This window comes from Aulonocara sp. 'chitande type north' Nkhata Bay, linkage group LG16, assembly GCF_057382095.1.
Source record: "Aulonocara sp. 'chitande type north' Nkhata Bay isolate Kocher_YH1m ecotype deep benthic linkage group LG16, A_spYH_male_GT1.1, whole genome shotgun sequence".
NCBI lineage: Eukaryota > Metazoa > Chordata > Actinopteri > Cichliformes > Cichlidae > Aulonocara > Aulonocara sp. 'chitande type north' Nkhata Bay.
Window position 1 is genome coordinate 9660728 of NC_141359.1, and position 24467 is coordinate 9685194.

Consider the following 24467-nt stretch of genomic DNA (forward strand, 5'->3'; position numbering starts at 1 on the left):
CCCTATCGACTCCCCCCCTCGCCTCCCTTATCCCTTTCTCTTCCAGCTGGTGGCTCTACGGTGCAGGCCAGAGGGTGAGAAAAAGAGACAGAAAAGCACAGCAAGAAAGACTACGGGAAAACTTGGAAGGGAAAGACGGGAGAAGCCAGAGGAGAGAGGAAGGGACGCATGATGAGAGGAGAAGAAACAGAGGAAACCCATTCCAGCTGTGTTTCTGCAACAAATAGAGTCGTGATAATATCTTCATGGTGAAGAATTTTCTGCCGCTGCACGCCAAGGGAACAAGCAATTACCTCTGACATTTTTGGTCAGTATCAGGCTGTTTATTTTTAATCAAGCTGTAATCCAAACAGATGATCTAGTAATAGGACAGAAACAGCACTTAGTTTGAGTGGAAAACAAGTCTTATTGGTCCCTTCTTAAAAAAAAAAACCCACAAAACAAACAAACTTTGCTTTGTGCACCAAGAACCTTTCCAGAACTTATTCGAAAAGATTTAAACATGAGTGCAGACAACTCTAGCCTGCTGGACAGCCTGCTCTTTCCCCCTCTCTGCGATGGCTGGAGCAACAACACAGAGGGAGCCATCTACCAGTTGGGTAACACCATCCTGTTTCTGGGCTACATGGGAGGAAGCGGGGCCTACGGGTGCCTCTTCATCTTCGGCTTCCTTTGTCCCGGTTTCCTGTGTCTTCTTCTGTGGGGATTACTTACAGTGTGCGGCCTGGATGTCTTCACCTGGAACCTGCTTCTACTGCTGGTCTGCTTGCTTCAGCTCTGTCACCTCCTTTACCGGCTGCACCAGGAGGGCATACGAGGTGAGGAGCTGGCCTCCCTCTACCAGGCGGTCTACCTGCCCCTGGGCGTGCCTGTCCAGGTGTTCAAGGAGATTGCAAAGGCTTTTGAGAACAAGGTGCTGGAGCTGAAAGCAGGAGAGACTTATGCTGTGGAGGGAAAGACCCCCATTGACCGGCTCTCCTTTCTGCTTTCTGGAAGGTGAGTGAGTGGGCAATGTGTTTGTGTGTCTGTGTGCACAGACGATTACACTTTGACACACATCTCCAAGATGGCACGCACCTAAAGTGTGGCCGTAAAACACATGTAGCACTACATTTTATTATATCGTCTTGTGATGCACCACTTTAAGTTGCCAAGATCCCTGCTTTATGACTCCTGGTGGAGGCGTTTTACAGAAAAATCAGGCTAATGAAGTGGCAATCAGCAGGAAAAAGCTAATCCGAGAGCTAATAAAAAGAACTGACACAGTAATATTCATACATAAAAATACAAACACAACCTATCTCAAAATGTTGTGAATACACACATAGCTACTGCTTTTACTTTTTTTTGGTGGTATTCATATCTTCGATTTTGCTAGCTGTAGTAGTGTTGTAGAGTGATTGTTATCACGGATTGTATCTTACTGTATCGCATCGAGGGTTCTGTGAATCCCCAAACACCTGCATGATAAAAGAAAAATACTTGTAGGTAAAGCTCCTTTTAAAAGTAGAAATAAGCTGCAAACACCAAATCTGTATCACCTTTGAGGGTGATGCAGGGAACATGTTGGAGACTGTGAGTCTTACCAAAACTGCCATAGCTGTGTGCAATGAACTTGCAGTCTCATTGTCTTTGAAACGGTTTCTCTAAAGATGGTGGCCACCTGCATTTAGCTGAAACCAGTTGCAAATCAAGCAATATACCAATAAAATGGCAATTGGGCAGTCGTTCTGTGATAATATGGCGATTAAATATGAAGAATCAGCAAAAATCCCAAAATGATACAGGGTCTCAGTGGTCTTTTTGCAATATATTGGAACATAATTGCAATATAACCAGTTGGCAACCAGTTGATTCAGCCTTTCTACAGTATTTAAAACATTACTGGTGCAAGCTGACTCAGACTAATTGCAAACTGTTGGCAGTTTGTCTGCATTTATAAATTAGAAGGCAACGATTTGCAAACCTTCTCTAATGAATCTGAGTGACTGCAGTCAGTCAGAGCTGGACTGTAGCTGTGTTGAGACAGGTTGCCTTCCACCAGGTGACCTGTCCATTCACCTTGCAATCAAAAGTGGTTGACCATTTGGTCTGTGCAACTACTTGCAATCAGTCTCTTTAGTGTAATCAAAGGGCAGCTACCAATTTCCAGTTGCATTGAGGTTGCTGTTCTATTTTTAATCCAGTGTGACCGAGCCTTTGCCCAGTTACAGAGCCACTTGGCATGGAACAACAATAACATTCATTAGAATTCAATTTTCACTATTTTTCAAGCTCTGATTTCTTCTCCTTTTTCTCTGTTTTTTTAATTTGGAATTTATCTGCTTAAATGTCCTCGCTGGTTAGTAAAAAATGATGAAAATGAGGGCAATGATAATAAAACAATACAGTAGTTTTGTCTGTTAATTAAAAACACAGAGCACCCTAACCAACAGTGATGTTAAAAACAAAAACTTTGCACCTTTATTATTGGGCCTATATGCACATGCAGGCTAACAGTTGCAAAGATGCTGTAGTATTCTTTATTTTCGATGTAGAAACTCAAATGCATGCAGACACAATCTGCATGAGTGCTTTGCATTGTTGTGCAGACATTCTGTCCACATACTGCCACAGAGTGTTGAGATAATAAAGTCACTTTAGTAGGCAAAGTTAATAAGAGTGCTGTAACAGACCGAATAAATGAAGCAGAAGGTGCTTAAAGAATGTCAATTTATACCGCAGGCTTACATTTTTCCAATACTGGGAACCCCCCCCCCCCCTCCATAACATCACATAAATATTTAAAAGTAAACTTAATTAATGACTCTGAGACTGTTGGCAGTACATAACCGTCAAAGGAACTCTGTCCTCTTCCTCCAAACATCCTCAAAGCAGAGCTGCATTAGATCTCACAGTCCTGGAAGCTACACAAGAGAAATGTTGTAAACAGAGTATTTTTGTCTGTGACTCACTGGTGTGTCGTCCCCCTGCTCACTGCCAGCTGGTTAAATCATATCTTTGTGCTCCCGACAGGAGAGTGACACTGACTGCTCCTCTTACCTTAAATTAAATGTTGGCCACGGTGCTGACAGCTCTGAGTTTACAAGCCAAATTTGGAACTACGAGCAAATGAGCTAAACGTTTCCTTTCTTACGCTGTGAATTCTTGGCAAAGATTTCCGTTTTATTTTTCTATTCATCTGCATCTTCTGATTTGCCAGAAACACGTATTATTACTGTTGTGTTGGAAAGCCTTTCTTTTCTGTGCAATTCATGAGTAATTTTCAAAGCCAGATGCTTGATATGGTTGTATTCCACAGCCAAATACATATGTGACCTCTCATTTAAAAACAGTGGACATAAATCTGCATCTTTTGGGAAGATTTGGAAAGGTTTAGCAAGTTGTAGGAACCTGGTTTTATGTATTTGCTCCCCTTCAGGAACAACAGTTAATCAAATCAAATCGGGGAAACAGAACTCTGGAGTAAGCCTGTGTCCACAAAATCTGGACCATATAGTACATATGCCAAAGTGCCAGCAGTGCACTGACACTTTTAAAATGGGATTCCCCAATTGAAATACCTTTGGTTGTGCCTTGAGGGTAATTAATGCAACAACACTCTGGAAAATAGCTTGCAATTAACACCTATTGTTTTGAAGTGTCTAAATAAATGCTTCTAGCAGTTTTAGCACACAGTAATAGGCTCTAGAGAGAAATCCATTAACATAATAACAGTGATACAGCTTTTTCCAATACAAATGTCTTTGTAATCTGGGCTTGCCTTAGCTTGCCCTCATCAGGTTGTAGTGACTTCAGATTTGACTTTAGATTTAGTCAGATGACCGAATATACACGATAGTCCCATCATTGATATGAACACGTTCAGCCTACAGTGAATGAAGAACAAAACACAATAAAGTTGTCGTGCATAGAGAAATAATTGGTCCTTGAAATGAAAGAATCATGTGTTAATTTAAAACAAACAAACAAACAAAGTAGTAGTGGTGCCGCAGCACATGTGGGAATGACTTGAATTAAAATCTTTTGCAAGAAACCTCAGGACAAAAAATCCCTGCACACGATTGTTTATTAGAGCTGCTAATTCTAAGTAATAGGTCCCGTTTCTCAACCTATTTGAAAACTTACTTCATTTGATTAGTAATAACATACTTAACCTCTGTCCACTAAAGTCCGGTAGCTTGTCTGCGGCAGGTATTTCTGCCCATATCCACCTCCAGCGTCTTAGACCTGCTGTGACCTCCAACTCTCTCTGCTGTCATTATCACTTCTTAATCCCGTTTCCCTTTTTAACCTTGTATCTGTTGCTCTCTGTCTCAGGATCAACGTGTCTTTGGAGGGCCAGTTTCTGCATTACATCCACCGACACCAGTTCCTCGACTCTCCCGAGTGGGAGTCTCTTAGACCAAACGAGGAGGGAAAGTTCCAGGTACAGTGTCTTTATGCATGCTCAATCATCCAGGTAAGGAAATCCCAAAAATCTGATTCTGTTCACCTGGACTTGGCATTTTTTAGCGGGTGAAACGTTTCGTCATTCATCCAAGTGACTTCTTCAGTCTCATCTGACTGCAGGTTTCCCCAGCTGTACATTTGCATAATGACCAACACTAGCATCACTGACCAACAATGGGCTGTGAGGTCAGTTTCTTGATGCTAATTGCCCAAATTGTCATGACCATTGATCAACAACCAAATACAGGACACTGATGCAGTTTCTGCTTAATTCTGTAAATCTCAGGCGTGGAAGTAAAATCAACTTGAAAAGCTGTCACTGAATGAGCTTGAATGAGGAACCAGAAGTGGATATCAAGTTGTGTTTTTTGCCATCCATCACACTCAGCATCTCACTGATAAGCTGAACAGGGAAAAGCAGGGAAACATATCCTGTTGCATTTGATTGGTTCAGTTAAAGTAGAAACAAGGCCTCGAAATCTTGTTGGACGTTTGGGTGGTGCTTTAGTTTTAAGGGGCTTTCAGACAGGGAGGGTGTGCCATCTGATGAGGTGGACTAATACAAGCAGAGGTGTATGGGCTGCTTTCATTATCATTTAATTAGCAGTTTTTTTATTTATTTATTGTGTTTAAAATGTTACAAAACGGTAAAATATAATAAATGTCACCCTGAGGACATTATTTAATTAGATCAACAGTTTAAAACCAAAAGATATTTAATTTACCATTATATTTAAAAGTATCAGCAAATACACTGATCATTTTAAAACAATTATAATTGCACTTGTAATAAATAGTTATATTTTACGAATTACATCTAGTAGCTTTTTTTTAACCTTCAAGGCTACATTACAAACCCAACTGTCAATGAATGAAGTAGAGTGGCAAGGGAGATCTTATTCACAGCTCTTCGGATACAGGAGCTTGGTGAGGAACTCTCAGTGTGACATTTTAACACAATTACCCATTTAGCAGGCTCAGAGTAGTCCATAAACTCAATATAATTCACAAAGTGACCTGCTGTGCAGGCAGTAGTTATTATAAGATAGTCAGTGTGACTTCTGATTTATGCATTAGACTTTGATAAATATTGGCTTGTTATTTTGTTTAGTCTTTTAAAGCACAAGTCATAAGATCGGGGTGGCGCTGACCGAGGAACTCAGGAATACTCACATCCAACTTATCAATAATGAGTTAGCCACAAATGAAGTGTACCTATTAATTATTCTACTTTAAATGTGACATTAAAATGTAGAAAATGTTCTGCAATAAACAACTGACTGAGACGATTAACTCCTAAAAAAATGAAGTCACAAAGCTACGGTGACTCTGAAAGATCAAACGCACTGCAACCGAAGAAAACGTTGTCAAATAGAAAACACTCCAAATGCAAAGGAAGCTGAATAAAAAAAGATGAATTAATCACAGCATAAGTGACAGAACAGGCTAACACTAAACGACTGATAGCAAAGATGTTTCCACAGTATTACTTCTCTTGTGTTTTGTATGCTTTGGTAGCGTTTTTCTGTTTGCTGGTGTTTTCTTAGGTTGCAGTGTGTTTGACCTCTCAGGCCACCAAACAAATCTGAAACACGTCCATTTTCTTACAGACATCTATGCAACTGGACTCTCTTTGCAACTAGGTGTCGCCCCCTGATGGTCACTAAAAAGAATCGAGGTTTCAGGCACTTACACTTTTTCTTTCTTTCTTTCTTTCTTTCTTTCTTTCTTTCTTTCTTTCTTTCTTTCTTTCTTTCTTTCTTTCTTTCTTTCTTTCTTTACATTTATTTTACCTGGAAGCTTTGTCAGTATGCGGTGCTTTGGGAATGAGAATATGTCGGTGAGGCTATTGCTCCAGTGCTTGCAAGCAAAACCAGAGCCAGCTTCTAATGACGTTGTTCCATGCTGCTAATAGTGGTCAAATGTTCCAAAGTGCCTCTTTTATACACTGATAGTATGGTGTGTCATTCATTCTGCCCAGGTGACCCTGACAGCAGAGGAAGATTCCCGTTACATCTCATGGCGTCGCCGCCGCCTCTACATGGTGATATCAAAGGATCGCTACATCGCCCGTCTCTTCTCTGTAATGCTGGGACACGACATTGCTGAAAAGCTCTACAACCTCAACAACAAGCTCTACATCAAAAGTGGCGTGTTGTTGGACATCCGCCTGCCAAGCCTCTACCACGTGCTGGCTCCTGCCTCGCAGGGCAGTGAGGGTGGCAGCGGTAGTGATGGAGGCCCTGCCAGGGAGCAACAAACTGAACAGCAGTGCCAAGACCCAGAGCTCACCTACCAGATGCCTGACAGATCTAAACCTCAGCCTCTCCAGCCCAAACCTCAGGGACCAATGAAGACAGCCGTGGAAGAACCCTTGCATGACCCTTATCACCCTTCCTGGGCGTCTGACCCGGAGCTGCCCATTGGTGAGGACTCCACCAGCCTAGTCCTGGAGGACTTTGCTGATGTGGCGGGCTCCTTAACGGATTATGGCAGTGAGAGGGAATATTTGAGGTAGAGAGGGAGGGTGCTGGAGCTAACACACGGGGGCACCACTTAAGCTACATGTAAGTACCGCACCTGGGCGAAGGGTTGCATGGGGTGGTGTGTGTGCATGGAAGGCTTGTGGTACACATTTGTTACTAACCCGGCTTTGTGTTGCAATATAATCATATTAATCATTATAATGATAATGACTGATATGATAATTAATATAATCATTATTTTATTCAACATTAGTGGACCTATTACTCTTACTCCTCATTTTTGTCATATATATGTTGGTAGATGGCGGATGCTCTTATTAAACAAGTCTCAAATGAGAAAGTCATCAAGTAATCCTTGTGAGTCAAAAGTTGAGGGCAAGAAGTTTTACCCATCGTGGATCTTTATGATGTCAAAGAGAGAACATATTCATAATATGGTTATCGTAGTCCCACCCATGTGCTGTTTAAACCTTCTGTTTGTGAGGAGTAGCCAGTCAGGCACTAAAACAACTTGTTTCAGAGCGTGGATGAACTGAGGGGCTGCACAAAGGCCCAGTGAAAGATACAAGGATACAGATGTGTTTGGATTTTTGTAGGGTCTTTACCTTTCAAGATAAAGCACCTTGAGATGACTGCTGTTGTGATTTGGTTCCATATCAAAATAAAACTGAACTCAATTCTAAAGTTTATATCCAGGCATCATGGGCATGGTAATTTTGGGCTTGATTTTTTTTTTCCAGAGTGGAATGATTGTACAGCACACGTCTTTAATGACAATCAAAAACAAGAATTGGGTGCACAACTTTGAATTTTGGATACATACAACCCATTGACAAGCTTCTGGCACAGTTCTGGTTGGGTATTTGACCACCTTTCTGGCTGATTTTAAATTGCTTAATATCCTGGCATGGATCTGACCATTAAGCATGAGGTTGAGGTTGAAATCCATTCCAGAATCTTAATGTTAGCCTGATTTATCCCTTCCAAGTTGAAGTTGAAGAATCTGGAGATACTCTTCCTTGTTTATTATTTCACATGATGGTCCAACCATCTTGGTTGACAGTTGGTAAAGTGTCTTTAGGTCTGAAAACCTTGCGACTCCTGTAAACATACCTCATCATTGTGGAAAAATAGTTTAATCTTTGTCTCGTCTGAACAAAAAACTTTGGCTTGTTTATGTGAGAAGCTGCAAATTTCAGTCAAGCTCATTTTGGAGCAAGGCTTCTTTTTGGTCATGACCCTGACCCTGAGATGAGAGGAAGTTGGTTAACAGTTTGCAGTTTACTTCCAGAGCTTGGCAACATGATGACACATTGAATAAATGGTCTGGTTCTTATATATTGCTTCCACTTTCACTTGAGCACTCAAAGTGCTCTGTAACTTGAAAAAGGGGAACAGCTTGTACTTTGGTACTGTTCTTTGAACTGATGATCCTGGAATCTGCAGTTGTTTAGAGATTGCTCCATTAAGTTTCTGGAATGGCTTTCCCAAAGCCTTGACCTCAACTTTTGAAATTTGTTGAATACACTTAAAAACTGGGTCTGTGCCAAGACACCAACCAATTTCAATGAACTCTACCAAGTCTGACAAGAAGAGTGGTCACATATCCACATAGTTATATGTGAGAAGCTTATTGATGGCTACCAAAAGCATCTGGTTGAGATTAAACTTTTAACATTTAACCAAACATTAGTAAACGGTGCATGTATACTTTTAACCATGTGTTGATTAGAGAAAAAACAAAAAACAATCCATCCAATTCTTGTTTTGTAAAGACATTAAAGAGCTATTCTACCCTGGAAAAATAACAGTTCACATCTGCCTCGACATCAAGCCCATGTTGAGTGTATGTAAACTTCTGACCACAACTATAAATATGAATTATTTTGATGTGTAAACAAGGAAAATCTACTCTAGTAGAGTCTCAGAATAAAAATATGAGTCCATTTGAGTGTTTGTTTTGGTTGTACATTCATTTTAAGTATTTCCATTTTCACTGCATTTAACAAGAATTAGTGTGGTTTTAATTTTACCTTATTTACATTACGACAGATCAACAGCTCAAATGACCCAAAAACACATTCAAAGGTTAATTATATAAAATCTGACAAGTCTCAGCCATCCAATATTCTGCCTAGATGTTCATGGATTAATAACAATAAATTATAATATTATTGTTAATAATTATATATTATATATTAATTATATATAATTATATTATTAACACACTGAAGGGAAGGGAATAATAAATACTTTTACTTTGAAAGTGCATAAAAGTTTTACATGTAAAGTTATACATATATGACTTTGTATTACATATGTATTCTTTTGTGTTAAAGTACATATGTGAAAAGTATGTGTGTATATATGACCTAAGAATATCCTAAAAAGAAAATCACATTTATGAGGTTCAAAGTTCATTTTTTGACCTCAGAAACAGGAGCTTGGAAATTCAAGTGAAGGTGTTTCTACTTAAACATAAAAAATCAAATCAAAGGTCTGTAATTCCTTGACAACTGGACACGTTTTTCTATTATTAAATAGATACATGTGCATTATTAGCAAATGTGCTAAGATTAGGTCAAATTGAAGGCTTATCAATTAGAAAAAAAAATTAAATTACAGCTAGCACACAGTTAATAGTTTGGATCGCTTAATTTAGCCAACATTTGTTCAATGCACCATCACATCATCCAGCACTAGCGAAACAGGTGATTTAAAAGGTCATTTTGCTCTAAAGTTGACTCTTTTCCCCTTATTTCATTTATCTTGAGAGGAATTCTTTTGCATTTAAAAGTATTCAACATATACAATAAATCTGACTAATCATTGCACTTGTATTTTTTTTGTTAAAAACTTTCTAACTAGTTCATGCTCATGGTAGATTGCCATTAAATGGTGGCTGGAATTCTTTTCTGCTGGCCTCCTCCCATGCTTTAAAATCAGAACTCCCTCCCTGCCAGCTGCTATGCATTAGTGTGCTTTGGCCACACAGCTCACATGCTTAGTTATGTCTGGCACAGTTAGCAGAGTTAAACTTGTTCTCTGTAAATAGTGAAAACACTTTAACAAATGAACATAGAGTGGGCCCACTGTGGTTGTAGACAGTCGATCGGGCCTTGTGTGTGGGTGTATTTTCCGTGTGTGTGTGTGTCTGTGGGGAATTGTTTCTTTACTTTCTCATCTGTCTCATTACATGATGATGAGGCTTTGTTGAGGTTGGGCAGGCACCAGCTGTGTCCTTATCTGACGAGGATTAGAGCTTGTAAATTTAGGGGATGTTCAGAAAATTCCGTGCCATGCTATTAATCCAGTGTCCCCACCCTTTGGCTTTCTGTCTGCTTATCTGTTCACCCCTCCCCTCCATCTCTGTCTGCCCTGCCCAATCACAGGTGGAGGATCACGTTTCACAGCTGGACAGTGGAGTCAGTGTCAGGCTTGGGTTGCACAGCAGCTGTGAAGCAGCAGGTCAAATCTGTCATAGCTGCAGCATACCTCTCAGTTCAGATTGGAGTCAATGACTTCAAAGCGGGTTGGACAAGCAATCATATGCTCACAAAATTTCAAAAATCAGGACACTACAAGGAAAGAAATCCTCTTCTTGCACACAAATGTATCATAGTCATCGCATCTGTGGGTCTGTGTGTGAGTGGATGAGCAACCGTAAACTGAAATGGAACTGAAGAAAAACATAAGCCGTTTGCTCCTCTGAATCACAGCAGGCAGTGACCAGCATTCAACATTCACATTCATGACATTAATAATATGAACACAGAACAAGTATACTGCAGATATTTGCCGTGTAGTGTCTGGCTATTTACAGGCAAGCACAGTAGTTTCTTGAGAGTGTAAATGCTAAAATCCACTCAAGTATTCAAGAGGGAAAAGGGTCAACAACCTTTTGAACAGGGGTCTCGAACTCCAGACCTCGAGGGCCGGTGTCCTGCAGGTTTTAGATGTGCCCTTGATCCAACACAGCTGATTCAAAAGGCTAAATTATCTCCTCAACATGTCTTGAAGTTCTTCAGAGGCCTGGTAATGAACTAATCATTTGATTCAGGTCTGTTGACCCAGGGTGAGATCTAAAACCTGCAGGACACTGGCCCTTGAGGCCTGGAGTTGCCCAGCCCTGCTTTTGAACCTAGACAAATGGAAAGGTTTAATGCATGCCCATTATTTTGTTTTATAACCTACATGATAAGGGCATCAAGGCAGCTAGTGCAGTGACCATAGGGTGCACATAGTCAATTCTATATAGTTAAGTTAATTAGCATTTAATGAAATTATGACCAACCTAGGGAATCTCAGTTTGGTTCTTCTGGTATTATTTTCACCCGTGACTCCTTGCAGCAGTTTTGGGGAACTCCAGGCCTCAAGGGCCGATGTCCCTGCAGGTTTCAGATCTCACCCTGGGTCACATGATTAGTTCATTACCAGGCTTCTCGAAGTAATTTAGCCATTTAGATCAGCTGTGTTGGATCAAGGACACATCTAAAACCTGCAGGACACCGGCCCTTGAGGCCTGGAGTTCCCCGCCCCTGACTTAGTGCCACAGTGTCTCTTTGTACTGCAAAACTGTAGCGCTAGATTGGACATCCTTGGGTATCACAGAAAAGAAATACTTGGGGCAATCAAATATTGACAATTTTTCTTGCAATTAATGAGAAAATTTAAAATATAAATTGGAGGCGGGTAAGAGTCAGTGACAAGGAAGCTGTTGAACCTATAAAAAGAAGGGGGGGGGGGGGGGTTACTTCAATGAATGTGTCATCCTTGATAATCCTTGAAAAACTGCACCGGCTGCATTTAACAAAATAAATAAATCATGGCCAGGACCCAGCACAGAGGTGCCCACCTTGTCTGGACGAAGTTAAACTTAGAAATATGTTCTCATATCCTACAAGTAACAAACTGCTGACTATCAGTAAAACTCCAGTTTAAATGAGTGTTTCCTGAGGACACTATACAAGGAACTACAAAGGTAGCTTTGAGTATTTTGGCACACACTGAGACAGATTTCATCTCATCTGTGCAAGAACTGTTACATCTGTGTGGCTTACATCAAAACGAAGGCCAAAGGTGACAATTGGTGGGTGTTATTGCCTTTAGAGTTTTATGACAGAAAAGCTTCCTAACAGCTGGTTAACATCATGAAAAGGCCCTAGTGGTTTTGGTGCCTAAATCTAACCACAAATTAACTGAGAAAAAAAAAAGCCAACCACGTCTAAAATAGAAATAAGACCAACATTTAGTTTCACCAAGGAAACAACACTGCTGCAAAAATCTAGTGCTTGTCAAGGGATCCACTACAACCAAATGCACTCTGTCTACTAGTAAGGCTTTTTTGGCAGACATCCCTTAAACTTCTCTCAGCAGCCAGTTGGTATCCAAGAACATCATGCCACGTGTGATCCTGTTACAAGAGTATCTCTAGTTTGCTACTTATTACTGTTTCACTTTATAGGAGCGCAACATGTTTTCGTCATCTGTAATGCAATTAGGAAATTGGTGTGGACACGAGTTTGCTGCAAGATCGCATCCATCTTAACTTAATGGAACTAAATTTAAGCTTTGATGTTGGCTTTGCAGGAGGTGATGGGAATCTACCACCTCGATTCCAGAGGGTCAGAGCGCCGCTGGCTCCCACTGAAACCCCTAAACTGTGAGACGTCTCTCCTGGAAACACTACTATACCATCTCCTCCTCTTTCTCTGTTCCTGTTCTTCAGTCCAGAGTATGAAGAATATAAATTCTTAACATTTAACTATTTGAATTAAAATTTAAGTCATACAACAAACCTTACTGACATCTTTTAACAGTTTGACATATTATTTAGGAGTGTTAACATTTTCCTTGTTACCATTTAGTCTTTAGGCCTTTAGGCCATGCTATCCCAAAATACAGTGACCCTGAGAGCGTAAATGACCTACAACCTAAGACAACACTGGCAAGCACAAAAATGCTGCAAAAAGCCAAAACAAAACACAGAAGTTGAATAAAACATGAAGGAAGTGAATAAAACTCAACAGATATTAAAGTAGAAAAAAACAAAATCTCACAACATAAGTGTTTTTTGGGAGACAATAATTTGTGAAAGTGACAGAAACCTAAACATGAAGGATTGCACTGAGACTCGTTTAAAAGAAGCGGAAAATTTATTTGTGTTGTGAGGGAGAAAAGTTGGAAGGTAATGTGTTTTAATCGCATGCTTCATACAGTACTGTAGATACATGTTTGCTACTAGCCATAGTAGCAGAAGTCAGGTTCAGTGTGCGCCGGTTATTTTGTTGTAGAATTTTGCAGTGATCCTACGGCCACAGTACACGGTGCACATGGTCAATTGTGTGTGTGAAACAGCCAAAATTATGCTTCACAATTAATATTTTTATGCTAATTAGCATGTAATGCAATTATAGCTAAGCTAGTGAATCTCAATTTGGGCCTTCTCGTATTATTTTGCTTGCGATGTTACTGACCCCATTGAAAAATGTTTCAGTGGTAAATCTCTTCAGCAAACAAAAACTTATTTCTGTTGTGAGGGAGAAAATGATCCAGGTAATGTGTGTTTTAATTGCATGATTCATGTAATACTGTAGCGACATGTTTGCTATTAGCCGTTGACTGTTAGCTTGGCACTTTTGCAGCTATTCTGTCACTTTAATGTCTTCCAAAAAACAGTATTTTGTGAGGGTATTTTTTGTTGTTGTTTTGGTAAGCTTTTGCAGTGTTTTTCCACTTTATTTTTTTCTGTTTTGCTAATGCTAATTAGCGCTTCCATTGTGTTCTTTTGTGCTTTTGCTACATTTTTCCATTTGCTGGTGTTTTCTTCAGTTGCAGTGTATCTGATCTTTCATGGCCTCTCTACCACGAGTCTGAAATCTGCCTTTAACATTTTAAATACAATAGACTATAAAATCACATGTTTAACAAATTAAAAGACTCAGAGAAAGATCTCTCCAGCAGACATGCTATCTTGCTGATATTTTATCAACATGTCCTCATCTATGAATTAGGCCCCAAATAAAATCATATTTACACTATCATATTGATTGGCACTGTAGAACTGAGGACAGGCAGCCTTCACTTTGTTACCTACCAGCACATTTAATGTCTAAAATGTCATTTCATATTATGTGACTAAATTTGCTTACATTTCAGATTGGAACTGTTTTTTATTCAGATTTGATTTTCACGTGATTTAATGTTACATTTCACTTTGGAAATTTGCTTCACAAATAAATAATAATTATTTTAATGAATGTTGATGTAATGTAGGAGGGTTGCTGCACATTTTCTGGGTCTGATTTTAAATAGCTTTGACAATACATGATTTAAGTTATGAAACAGCTTAACATTGGCAGATGTACATTACAATCAAATCTTCCTTCAAGCTCTGGAAAGCATTTGGCTTTGTATCCTTGATCTTTTCAGACCTGTCTGGAACATTTTACCTGCCAACTGGTTCTGTTGTCTTCTACCATTTCACTGCAATGTTTTGATGTGTCATGTTTAGATTAGTGATCAGATTACCAAATTCATCCTTTTACATGCTCTCTGGTGGATATATATTAGAAGCCTGATTTTTTAAAAATGTTTTTAAACATTGGTGTGTTTAATACACAGGCATAATGTGAATCACGGTATTTGTGTGTTATTGAATTCAAAAGACGAGTGATGAGACTAAAATGAAGTCTAAGTATTTAGAAAACATTCTTTCATGGGGCCAAGATTTCTCCAGATGATTTAAGTTGTTTATTTTCTGACTGTTAGCTTCCTGTCATATCTGTCCCAACCGCACTATGTAGCACTGTGATGATGCTCAAAATGATTTATGTTCCACCCCCAAAAAGTCAAAGTACACACAGATTCACCTCAGTGCAAAAGGACAAATCCTTTTAGCCCTGAAATCAGGAGAAAAGAAAGACATGGTTAAGAGTTTGTTGCTGCATTTAATGCTAAAAGAACAAAAAACAAGGGTTTAGGATGTGAAACTAGACTGTTTGGTTTCATTAACACTTCAACGCTTTAGTGAGTATAGGCAAAAAAGAAAGATAATTATAATATTAATAATATTGTACCAGAAATACTGATAATGTAAATAACCTTTTTCCCCCCAGTTTTAGTCATGATGTTAGAAAATATAAGGCTCAGCCCCCTGAGGTTGAACTCCAATGATATTTTCTCAAAATTAAACAAGGTATAAAAATGTGAAACCATCTCTGTGTTAGTATCTTCATAGGTCAGATTGCTGCACACTATGCACTTTTCAATTGTTGTCGAGGAGATCATTCTCTTTAGAAGTCACACAACTGCACAAGGTCGTGGGACCACCGAGCTCCCCGTTTGATGTTGATGTTGTTCACACACACAGGATCTTTGCGCCTGAAAGAATAAAACAAAAACACACACTTGTGCAAAACAGACTTTAGTCCAAGTGAATATATGTAGCATATTCATTGTAAGAATCCAGTAACTGTTTAGGAATCACTGACATTTTTATATGCAGTGCCCATTTTCTGAGGCTCAAAAGTAACTGGACAATTGATAAACAGTTTTTATGGCCAAATGAGCCCCGTTTCCTATAATTCCATGACAAATTAAGCAGATCCTGGAGACTATGCCAGAATCCCAGCTATCACAGGGAGAGAAGCGAGGTGCACCCTGGACAGCTCACCAGTCTAGCATTTGAAAATTTGAAGAAGAAAGAAAATTTTTTAGAAATGATCTTAAACAAATAAAGGAGGACTTTACTGCCCAATCAGCAGTACCAGCAAAAGACCATGGAAGACAGAAGAAGTAGATGACTGGAAAATTATTATCAAGGTAAAGAAAAACATCTGAGTCAAGAACACTCTCAGGGAGGTAGACACATAACCAGGGGTGCACATAAGTGGTCCACAGGTGTGCATGCGATGTCAAAATAAAAGACGCGCACCAGATAAGAAGTTGCAATGCGCGATTGCGTACATAAGACATTTCCTCCTCTCTTAAACCCCATTAACTCCTTTAAGCAGTTACTTTGGTGTTCCTCCACCTCCAAAGAAATGTCAGAAGGAGTCCGAACCGCAAAAGAAGCGCGTATTCTCAGAAAAGTGGTTGCAGGAGGTGAGCTGGTTTCAAACAAATGATGAACGCATAGAGATGTGGTGCAGAATATGCCGTGAAAATCCCACGGTAGCGGACAAAAACAGTGCCTTTTACATGCACACAAACGCGCGTTGCAATTTTTTATCTGGTGCGTGGCTTTTATTTTGACAGCGCATGCACACCTGCGGACCACTTATGTGCACCCCTGCAAATAACTGTCAAAGTCGACCTTCATGAATGGAAATACAAAAAAGGTGCAAACCACTGATTATTCTCAAGAACAGTAAGGCCAGATTAGACCGATTAGAAAAACATCTGAAAGAGTCTGCACAGTTCTGTAGACTCTGTAGCATGACCAGATCATGCTTTTGAGTTACTGAAGATAAAACTAAATGCAAAGACACTCACAAAGAAGCAGCATCTGAAGGCAGCTGTAGGCTTTGGTAATGTCCATGAGTCCTACACTTTAGGCAGTCATTGACCACAAAGGATTTTCATAGAGTATTAAAAACAGTCCTTATATTTAAAATTATATTAGTTTGTCCAATTACTTTTCAGCTTCTGAAAATGGCTGTAAGTCTGCACTACAATCATTTCTTGATTGATTTAAAGTCCCTTGTGGTGGTGTACAGAGGCAAAATTACAAACATGGTGTCAGTGTCCAAATACTGATTTTTAGGACGATTAATGTTGGCCTGTTAGCCTTTTTTGTTCATAGAAAGAGAGGCGAGATAAACAGGAAACACTGGGGTGAGAGACGAGATGGCGCAATCATGAATCATGTGGTCAGCTCTCTACACTCCCCGAAGTGAAATAAAGAACTATTTAAGCAACTTTAAGCACATTTTTGATACTGGCCAAATTCACACTTTCTGCAAAAGGTTAGATTTGATCTGAAGCTCAAGTAACTCAACTTCCAGCTTCTGATCACAAAGAGAAGGCCGCCCACTGGTGATCTCTGAGGAACAGTAATGCTCTGTAAACTACTCATTTCAGGGTCATTTCAGGTTTATGCCAACCTAAGGGTGGGACAAAAAGGACAGAATGAATGGATTTTACATTTTGGACAACACTGTGTGTTACTGGCACGGTCTGGTTTCAACTCTCTCTCATATCATGACATAACCTTTCAGCAGACTGCAGGACTGGCACATTAAACAGCTGACAGACCTGACACTATTCTCTAGTATGTCCGTTTACCCTGTTTCTTAATTACCTAAAGAGAGAACACCATCGCTGGCATTTCTGTAGAGCAATTTGCTGTAAGGCTTTGGGTGACAAAACAACAACATGTATTGCTGAAAACTATACCTTCATTGACTCATTGCAGCAACGTTTGCTTCTGTTTGTCCAAAGTACTGTAACAGGAAACTGCAATAACAACAAACTGAAGCTGTGTGTTTACATATTTTGGCAAATTTATCATCCAAAGACAGCAGGGATAAACTCCAGCCCCCCGATGACCCTAATAAGCAGTTAAGAAAATGGAAAGGATGGATGGAATAAGCAATTGTAGCATATGCTGAGCATACAGGTGTTTGCCTGTAAATCGTGCCTTGTTAAAATTCATTGGTAAATGTTGTGTTTGACTTTTTATGTGCTACAGAACATATTAAAAAAAGCAGTCCAGTATTTGTTTCAATGAGAATAGGACCGGCGGCTGAACTGAACTGTATTTATGTGCATGTTGTGTCTGCGTCCTACCTGAGAGAGGGAAACTCAGTCACACAGACAGACTTGACGTGGATCTCTGCCTGTCTGTAGAAGCGAGCTCCTGTGTTTGTCAGCCTGATGGAGTTGATTTCACACTGGGGGGTAGAGTGAGCCATCACCGTCCTGTACACTGTTGTATCTGTCTGACTGTAATACACACATATAGTGCATGTGAAAATAATAAACCACACAAGATGAGACAGGCGCTTTCACACAATCAACATTTATCATACTGGGAAGTCACAGCTAAAACAAAGGTGGTGCCATTCTTCAGATTTAATAAAAAAATGACTAAACTCACTAAACTTGTGCTCTGAAAACACGTTTTCCCAAAACTTTTCCCATCTGAACTATTCTACCCATACAATACATCTGATAAAATAAAAAGTGAACACAAAAAAAACAATACACAAAAATTGCTTACAAAGAATGACTTGTTATACATTCCTATTGAATTTAATTTACCTGCAAACTGGTATGAAAATACTACCAATATTCATCACTGTCTTTTAGTCTCTGTAAACACAGGGACAACTATCTTTATCATGTGGTCTTATTCAACAGTTACTGAAATCTCAGCTCACCTTCCTTTACTGTATGTCTTCAATCAACTATTTAGGCACTTTGAGCCTCTTGATACCAAATAAGCATCAGCCTACATGTGCATCATTATATAGCCCCAACTTATCATCTTCTAATGGCAGCTTCCAGCAGGATAATGCTAAACATCACAAAGCAAAAAGCTGCTTTCTCAAACGGGTCTCATGAAAGTGACGTGCTCATGAGACCATAACCTGCTCTGAATTCAGAAGGACACTTTGGGATGTAACAGAAGTGGAGATCAAGGATGCACAGGTACAAAACCTACATGATGCAGTCACCTCATGTGGGATCCGCAACATCAAGAACAGATGCTTTTTTGGGAACGCCGAAACTGTTGATATACTTTACCAAATAAAGTGCACATTCAGGGATTCAGATCCTGAATGCAGACATTTTTAAAGTCAGATTTTTCTGCTAGCGATGAGTTTTGGTCATTCCTAATTTTTTAATTTGTTCTTTTTAGGTATGGAACTGAATACAGTACATCCAACTGTACATATTGTACTATTCATTAACTTTAAAGAGTAGGATCTTTGCAATATGACATGCGTATGGTATTTGTGATACTTACAGCCTGAGGATCTGCTTTGTTTCCAGGATGTCAGCTGTCAGGGTCACTTCAATCTCAGCGCTCTTATCCAGTTTCGAAACTTCCAACTCCACCAGGATGTGGTGAGCTGAACAGGGAAACAGTGGGAAAAATGTCATTTTAAAGTACGGTAAAACAGGAATTGTTAAACCGTGCTAGTTTAGTAGAGGAAATCTTGCTATTGGTGGGTTGGTAGGGAAGAGTCAGAGTGCATAAATGATTAAAATAATTTAGCTGCCTTCTATGTGTAGTGACGAGAGGTTAAGTCTAATGAACGTCATTCAAACTACTCAAGAGTTTTAAATTTTTCTTAACAGGAGATTCAAGAAGATAACATTTCTTTTTAAGAAAAAATGAAAAATTCCGCCGTCTCACAAATACACTGCAACACTCACCACAATATGGCTGTGAAGAAGTCGTGAGGAGGAATAGCGTCTGCTCTTTGGGAATGGGAGATATAGATATCCCACTGTTTTCTGATAAACCTGGAACACACATAATTAAAAGGAATGAGTCAAAAGTAATTTCACGTGCATTAACTATGTCTGTATGAGTATGTAGAAGTATATTAAGCTGAAACAATAAGAAGCTGTCAAAAGCCGACGTGACAGTGTCGGCTCCACTGGAGGTGGAAGCAAAAAAGAACCTATCCAGTTTACTTTAAGTGAAATGTCATAACAACTTTATAAATACTTAAGATTTACTTTATAGTTAATAGACTGTATTGTTGGAACAAGTGTTTTGCAATAGAATGGAAGAACCACTGACAGCAGCAAGTCTTGTAAAAATAATGAGGCAGCACTATAGGCTGCAGGACTATTAATATAACTTATAACTCAGTGTCATATTAATCTCGAGCTGAGAAACGTTTTTATTGTAGAGACAAATGACACTCCCAAAATATGCACTCACAGCTTTTCACAGTAAGACACAGGATAGTTAGAAACTAACAGCAGATAAAAGGGAGCAGCAGCAGTCCGTGTGCTGCAGGTGGTCACCCACGTGTTATTACCTATTACTGGACATTTCCCTCTGAAGATGTCGCAGTCCATACAGCGTCCCTTCAGGAAGTCCTCATAGTTGGAGCACGGGATCCCCATTAACGGGCACGAGCCATTCAGCGCGCTCATGTAGACATCCAGCGCCCTCATGTGGTCACATATCACATAACTGTACACTAAAAAATACAAGAAAACTGACAAAATATTGAACTTCTAAGGGAGACAGATGTCCAGAGACTCTCATTAAAGTAATGGGAAAAAATGTCCAGACGAAAAACTGGTTCTGCTCAAAATCTACTCATCTGTAACTGGAATTTCATTTATAACAAAAAAACAAGGGCGAAAGACACCAATGTGAAAACAACAAAAAAAGAGATCCTTTCCTTCTAGTTCCCCCCTCTCTTTTTGTTTTTGTTTTAGTGGGTCTTGAACTTACTTGAGTCAAACCTGGAGCGTGCACATCCAATCTGGTCCTTCCCTCCATTCAGAAAGAAGTCCACATGGCCAACAGGGATGGAGATGCCAAAATCTGATACAGAAGAAAACTGTCAGCAATTTGTTGCTACATTGCACTGCAAACAAAATTTCAGGTATAAACACAATGTGATTTTATTAGCTGTAATACAAGTGTTAATAAATACAAAAGACTTCCAATGAACTAATAATACAGTCTTTTAGGACATTTTATTAGACAGAAAAAATAGAGTGGTGAGTGAGGTGAGTTGGTAAAGATATGTGGAAGCGTTGCTGGTTTTGCTGCTGTTAGTTACTGTTAGCTACTGTTAGTCTCTGTTAGCTGTTACTAGTGAAACTTTCTTTGAAGTGAATGTAACACTTTTGGACATGGACACATGAGCGAACAAAGTCTCAGGATGCGAGAATGTAATCAAACTGTTTATCAGAGGTAAAGTGTGATTTTTAGGAAACTCAAACCTAGCTTAGCTAGTATACTTAGCTAAACTCGGCTGTTAGCTGGTGTTGTGCCAAAAAGTGATTTGTAGTAACTCTGTGTGTGTGTGTGTGTGTGTATACACACGTGTTTAACACCGAATATCTTTGCTTATATTCATAAATAGTCTGCAGTCAACAGAATTTACAAAAGGGGTTATATATAAAGTAAAGAAATGATCTGTTTTACAATTATCTTTATGACTGCGTTATTGTACATACTGTGTTCTACCTTATAATCAGTCCAGTCTTTTTTTGGCAACTTAAAATATCTTTATAACTGTTATATTTGTTGCAGTTTCTGCTGCCCTCTTGGCCCGATCTCTCTTGAAAATCACATTTTTAATATCAATGAGAATTTTACATAATTTTATTTATGAGTGTTAAAGTTGGTTTACCAAAAACTGACTGTAGCTTCTACCTGGTGACAAAATGTTCTTTCTGGCTTAAAATGGCTGTTAACTGAGATCACTCATAAGAGATATGTTTGACATATGTTTCACAGAAAATAGGCCAACAAGTAATTTACAACTAATTAAAAACCTACAATCATTTTTTGGCAAATACCAGAAATCACTTTTTGTCTAGCTGTCCAGAGACAGGAGGGTCTGGCAGTAAGTAGTTGGAACAATGCTGGGGATAAATAAGCATGTTTATGCATGCATCTGTGTGTTAAGACCATTACACAACAATCTATTGTGAAAAAACAATGTGAAATTCAGATTTTGTTGCGTAATGCACACACACACACACACACACACACACACACACACACACACACACACACACACACACACACACACACACACACACACACACACTGAATGGGGTTTGTTTTTGCAGAAAATCCACCCTAAAAAAATCTATTGTGACAAAAAAGTCAATATCAAGCCATGTTGAGACATTCTGGGTTCATCCAGAATCCAGTTCCCAAAGCAGCAGCAGGGTTGGATAGTTCTTGTATATGTTTCATGTTGGCCAGTTTGAACTCCTGCTGGCAGAACTGGGACCACATCTGAGGAGGCAGAGAAATAATCTCAGAGCTGGCAGACCTGGAGCAGTGTCTCGTGTCTTAAGTAAAATAGTATTATTTTAGTATTTGGATATTCAGTACCAGTGTGCACTTTGAGTTACAACACACTAGTTGGCAAATGCAGTGTTCTGATTGGTCTGATTGATTTTTTTAGAGCTAAAAAAAAGATAAATAAAAAAATCAAGCTTGGTTTGAAAAAACACAAATGCCATTAGGTGTGAATGTGCGAGTGAATGTGAGCGCGAATGGTTGTCTGTCCCTGTGTGTTGGCCCTGCGACAGACTGGCCACCTGTCCAGAGTGTACCCCGCCTCTTGCCCTATGACAGCTGGGATAGACTCCAGCGCCCCCCGCGACCCTGAAAAGAAGAAGCGGAAGCGAATGGATGGATGGATGGAGTCAAAGGCTATTTCATGGGCAGGTTTAGGCAGTTCCTTCGTTATGTCATTATCAGTTAAGCAGATAAAATGATAAAAGGCCTGGAGTTGATTTGATGTGTGGTGCTTGCATTTGGAAGATTTTGGTGTGAACAGCAACACAAAGAAAGCACTGGTGACCTCAGCAATGCACAAAGACCTGGACGTCCACAGAAGACAACAGTGGTAGATGATCGCAGAATCATTTCCATGGTGAAGAGAAACCCCTCAACAACAGCCAACCAAGTGAACAACACTCTCCAGCAGGTTGAAATATCGATATCCAAAGAGAAGACTGCACGAAAGTAAATACAGAGGATTCACTGCAAGGTGCAGGCCACACATAAGCCTCAAGAACAAAAGTGCTAGATTGGACTTTGCTAAAAAACAAAATCTTAAAAAAGCCAGCACATTTCTGGAAAAATATTCTTTGGAAAGATGAAAACCCACATCATCTGTAAAATGCGGCGGCGGCAGTGTGATGACTGCCAGTGGCACTGGGACGCTAGTGTTATTTGAAAGAGAAGATTTGATTGTTCTTGAGAACATTAGAGTCTTTCAAAGCTTTGATGACATCAGGCATTTTGAATAATATGCACAACCAATGTGTTTTATCACACCTCAAACTCAAACAAAAGCACATTCATATCTTTGTGTGCCTTAGTAAAGCGTAATGTTACAGTTCCACAGTTGCTCTTTGTTCATAACTTCCAGTAATGAGAAAAAAAACAGAAGTCATCAGCCTGGCTGATCTGTCAATGATGCTTTCTAAGGGGTTTCATGTAGTTACAACAACAGTAAGTGGTCTAAGCCATGTTAGTGATGGAAATAAACTTGCAGGTTAAGTTAACGTTTTCTCACAGTCAGAGTCTGTGTGGATGGCATCCACAAACTGAGCGTCAGAAGGGTCCAACCGGCTATAGGTGTCCGCTCCTTTAAACATGGGTCCAGCAGGGTCCAGGCCTGTTTGAAAGTTTAATATCTTTTAGATTAAGCACATGCCATGAAATTTTATATTACTAGAAACAACAAAAAGAGTCATTTTTCTCCAGTAGTCTCATAATGAAAGAACTTCAACTATGGTCAGTGTAGTACACATTAGTGCATTGTCCTGCTTTGTGTTTAAAATGTCAAACAAATCAAATCAAATCAAATCAAATCACTTTTTATTGTCACATCACATGTGCAGGCACACTGGCACAGCACATGCGAGTGAAATTCTTGTGTGCGAGCCCCACAAGCAACAGAGATGTGCAAACACAACAACACAAACGAGCAAAATACAAGAATGGCCAACCTGAAACTAATAAATATATGTACAATATATAATAGTGTATGCATTTCTGGATGTGTATACTAAATAAACAGTGTCCCCATGTCCTGGGAACATGACTAGTCTTTTTATATGAGGTTTTTAGTTTGGATTTTATGGTTGTAGTTTATTCTCTACATATTCAGTGACCGTTTGTAAGGCAGAGGTTTGGCAGGACTGAAGAGTAAAAAAAAAATGGGAACAGTAGGAGAGAGGAAGCGAGAGAAAGTAAATATTCAATTTAATGTTCAGTAAACAGTGAGTTTAGCTTTAAAGTTGATGAACTCTACCAGTCACAAAAAACAATAACAAAATCCAAACAACCGTCCTGATTAACTGACCATCAAACCAACAAGCAAGTCAAACAACCATTGTGCCTGCCAACCAACCAACTAACCAACCCACCCATCCTGTGGACCACCCATTCAATCAACAATAAGCTAAGGGGACATTTAGTGAAAGCTTTTGAATTTCTTTATTCATCAGCTTGGTGTCATTTTCAAATTTTATTCTTGTTGGGATCAGTGAAGCCTCTGATTTAACCCCACACAAGTCTGTGTCATCAGACAAAAAGACCTGATATTATCAACTGAACAGTGGTGTATTGTGCTGGTGGTGCTCTGCTGAAAGGGACTGAGCCTTGTCAAAACACTTCACAGTGTCTCTTTTCAATGTACTGTTGTTCTTTGAAGAGCCCTGCTAATTTTTCAGGGTCTCACTGAGATCTGTGAGAGCCTGTGCTGTGAAAACCTTCACTGTCTTCAATCCTGTTGTCTCCTTATTTCTGTAAACCCAATACCAGCTACCAGCAACCTAAACTTTATTTCC

The 24467-nt window shown here is 39.4% G+C and overlaps 2 protein-coding genes across 6 annotated transcripts in view; one reads left to right on the forward strand and one right to left on the reverse strand.

The window, feature by feature from the left end:
- Window positions 1-15848, forward strand: popdc2 (popeye domain cAMP effector 2). Of its 2 annotated transcripts, none has more exons than XM_086265799.1 (4): window positions 1-996; window positions 4321-4429; window positions 6434-6878; window positions 12528-15848. In XM_086265799.1, the coding sequence occupies exons 1-4, from the start codon at window positions 503-505 to the stop codon at window positions 12602-12604; spliced, it is 1125 nt and encodes a 374-aa protein (XP_086121925.1). In that variant the 5' UTR covers window positions 1-502; the 3' UTR covers window positions 12605-15848. The 2 variants fall into 2 exon arrangements, with proteins under 2 accessions (XP_086121925.1, XP_086121924.1); XM_086265798.1 differs by having other exon boundaries at window positions 2-996; window positions 6434-7019.
- The window catches only part of pla1a (phospholipase A1 member A), a 15301-nt gene continuing 5701 nt past the window's right edge, over window positions 14868-24467 (reverse strand). The window contains exons 5-12 of one of the 4 annotated variants that reach the window (XM_086265791.1): window positions 23189-23290; window positions 22488-22622; window positions 20368-20460; window positions 19943-20125; window positions 19326-19415; window positions 18913-19018; window positions 17730-17885; window positions 14868-15320 (exon numbers count right to left, since the gene is read on the reverse strand). In XM_086265791.1, coding sequence (XP_086121917.1) covers window positions 15233-15320; window positions 17730-17885; window positions 18913-19018; window positions 19326-19415; window positions 19943-20125; window positions 20368-20460; window positions 22488-22622; window positions 23189-23290 — 953 coding nt within the window. In that variant the 3' untranslated portion in view covers window positions 14868-15232. The other 3 variants (XM_086265788.1, XM_086265789.1, XM_086265790.1) reach the window with 3 other exon arrangements.

Bases quoted from the DNA above. Each gene is read 5' to 3' on its own strand.
- popdc2 (XM_086265798.1), top strand. From the start codon at position 503: ATGAGTGCAGACAACTCTAGCCTGCTGGACAGCCTGCTCTTTCCCCCT. The intron at 997-4,320 runs GTGAGTGAGTGG...TCTCTGTCTCAG, and splicing joins TCCTTTCTGCTTTCTGGAAG to GATCAACGTGTCTTTGGAGG. The intron at 4,430-6,433 runs GTACAGTGTCTT...CATTCTGCCCAG, and splicing joins ACGAGGAGGGAAAGTTCCAG to GTGACCCTGACAGCAGAGGA.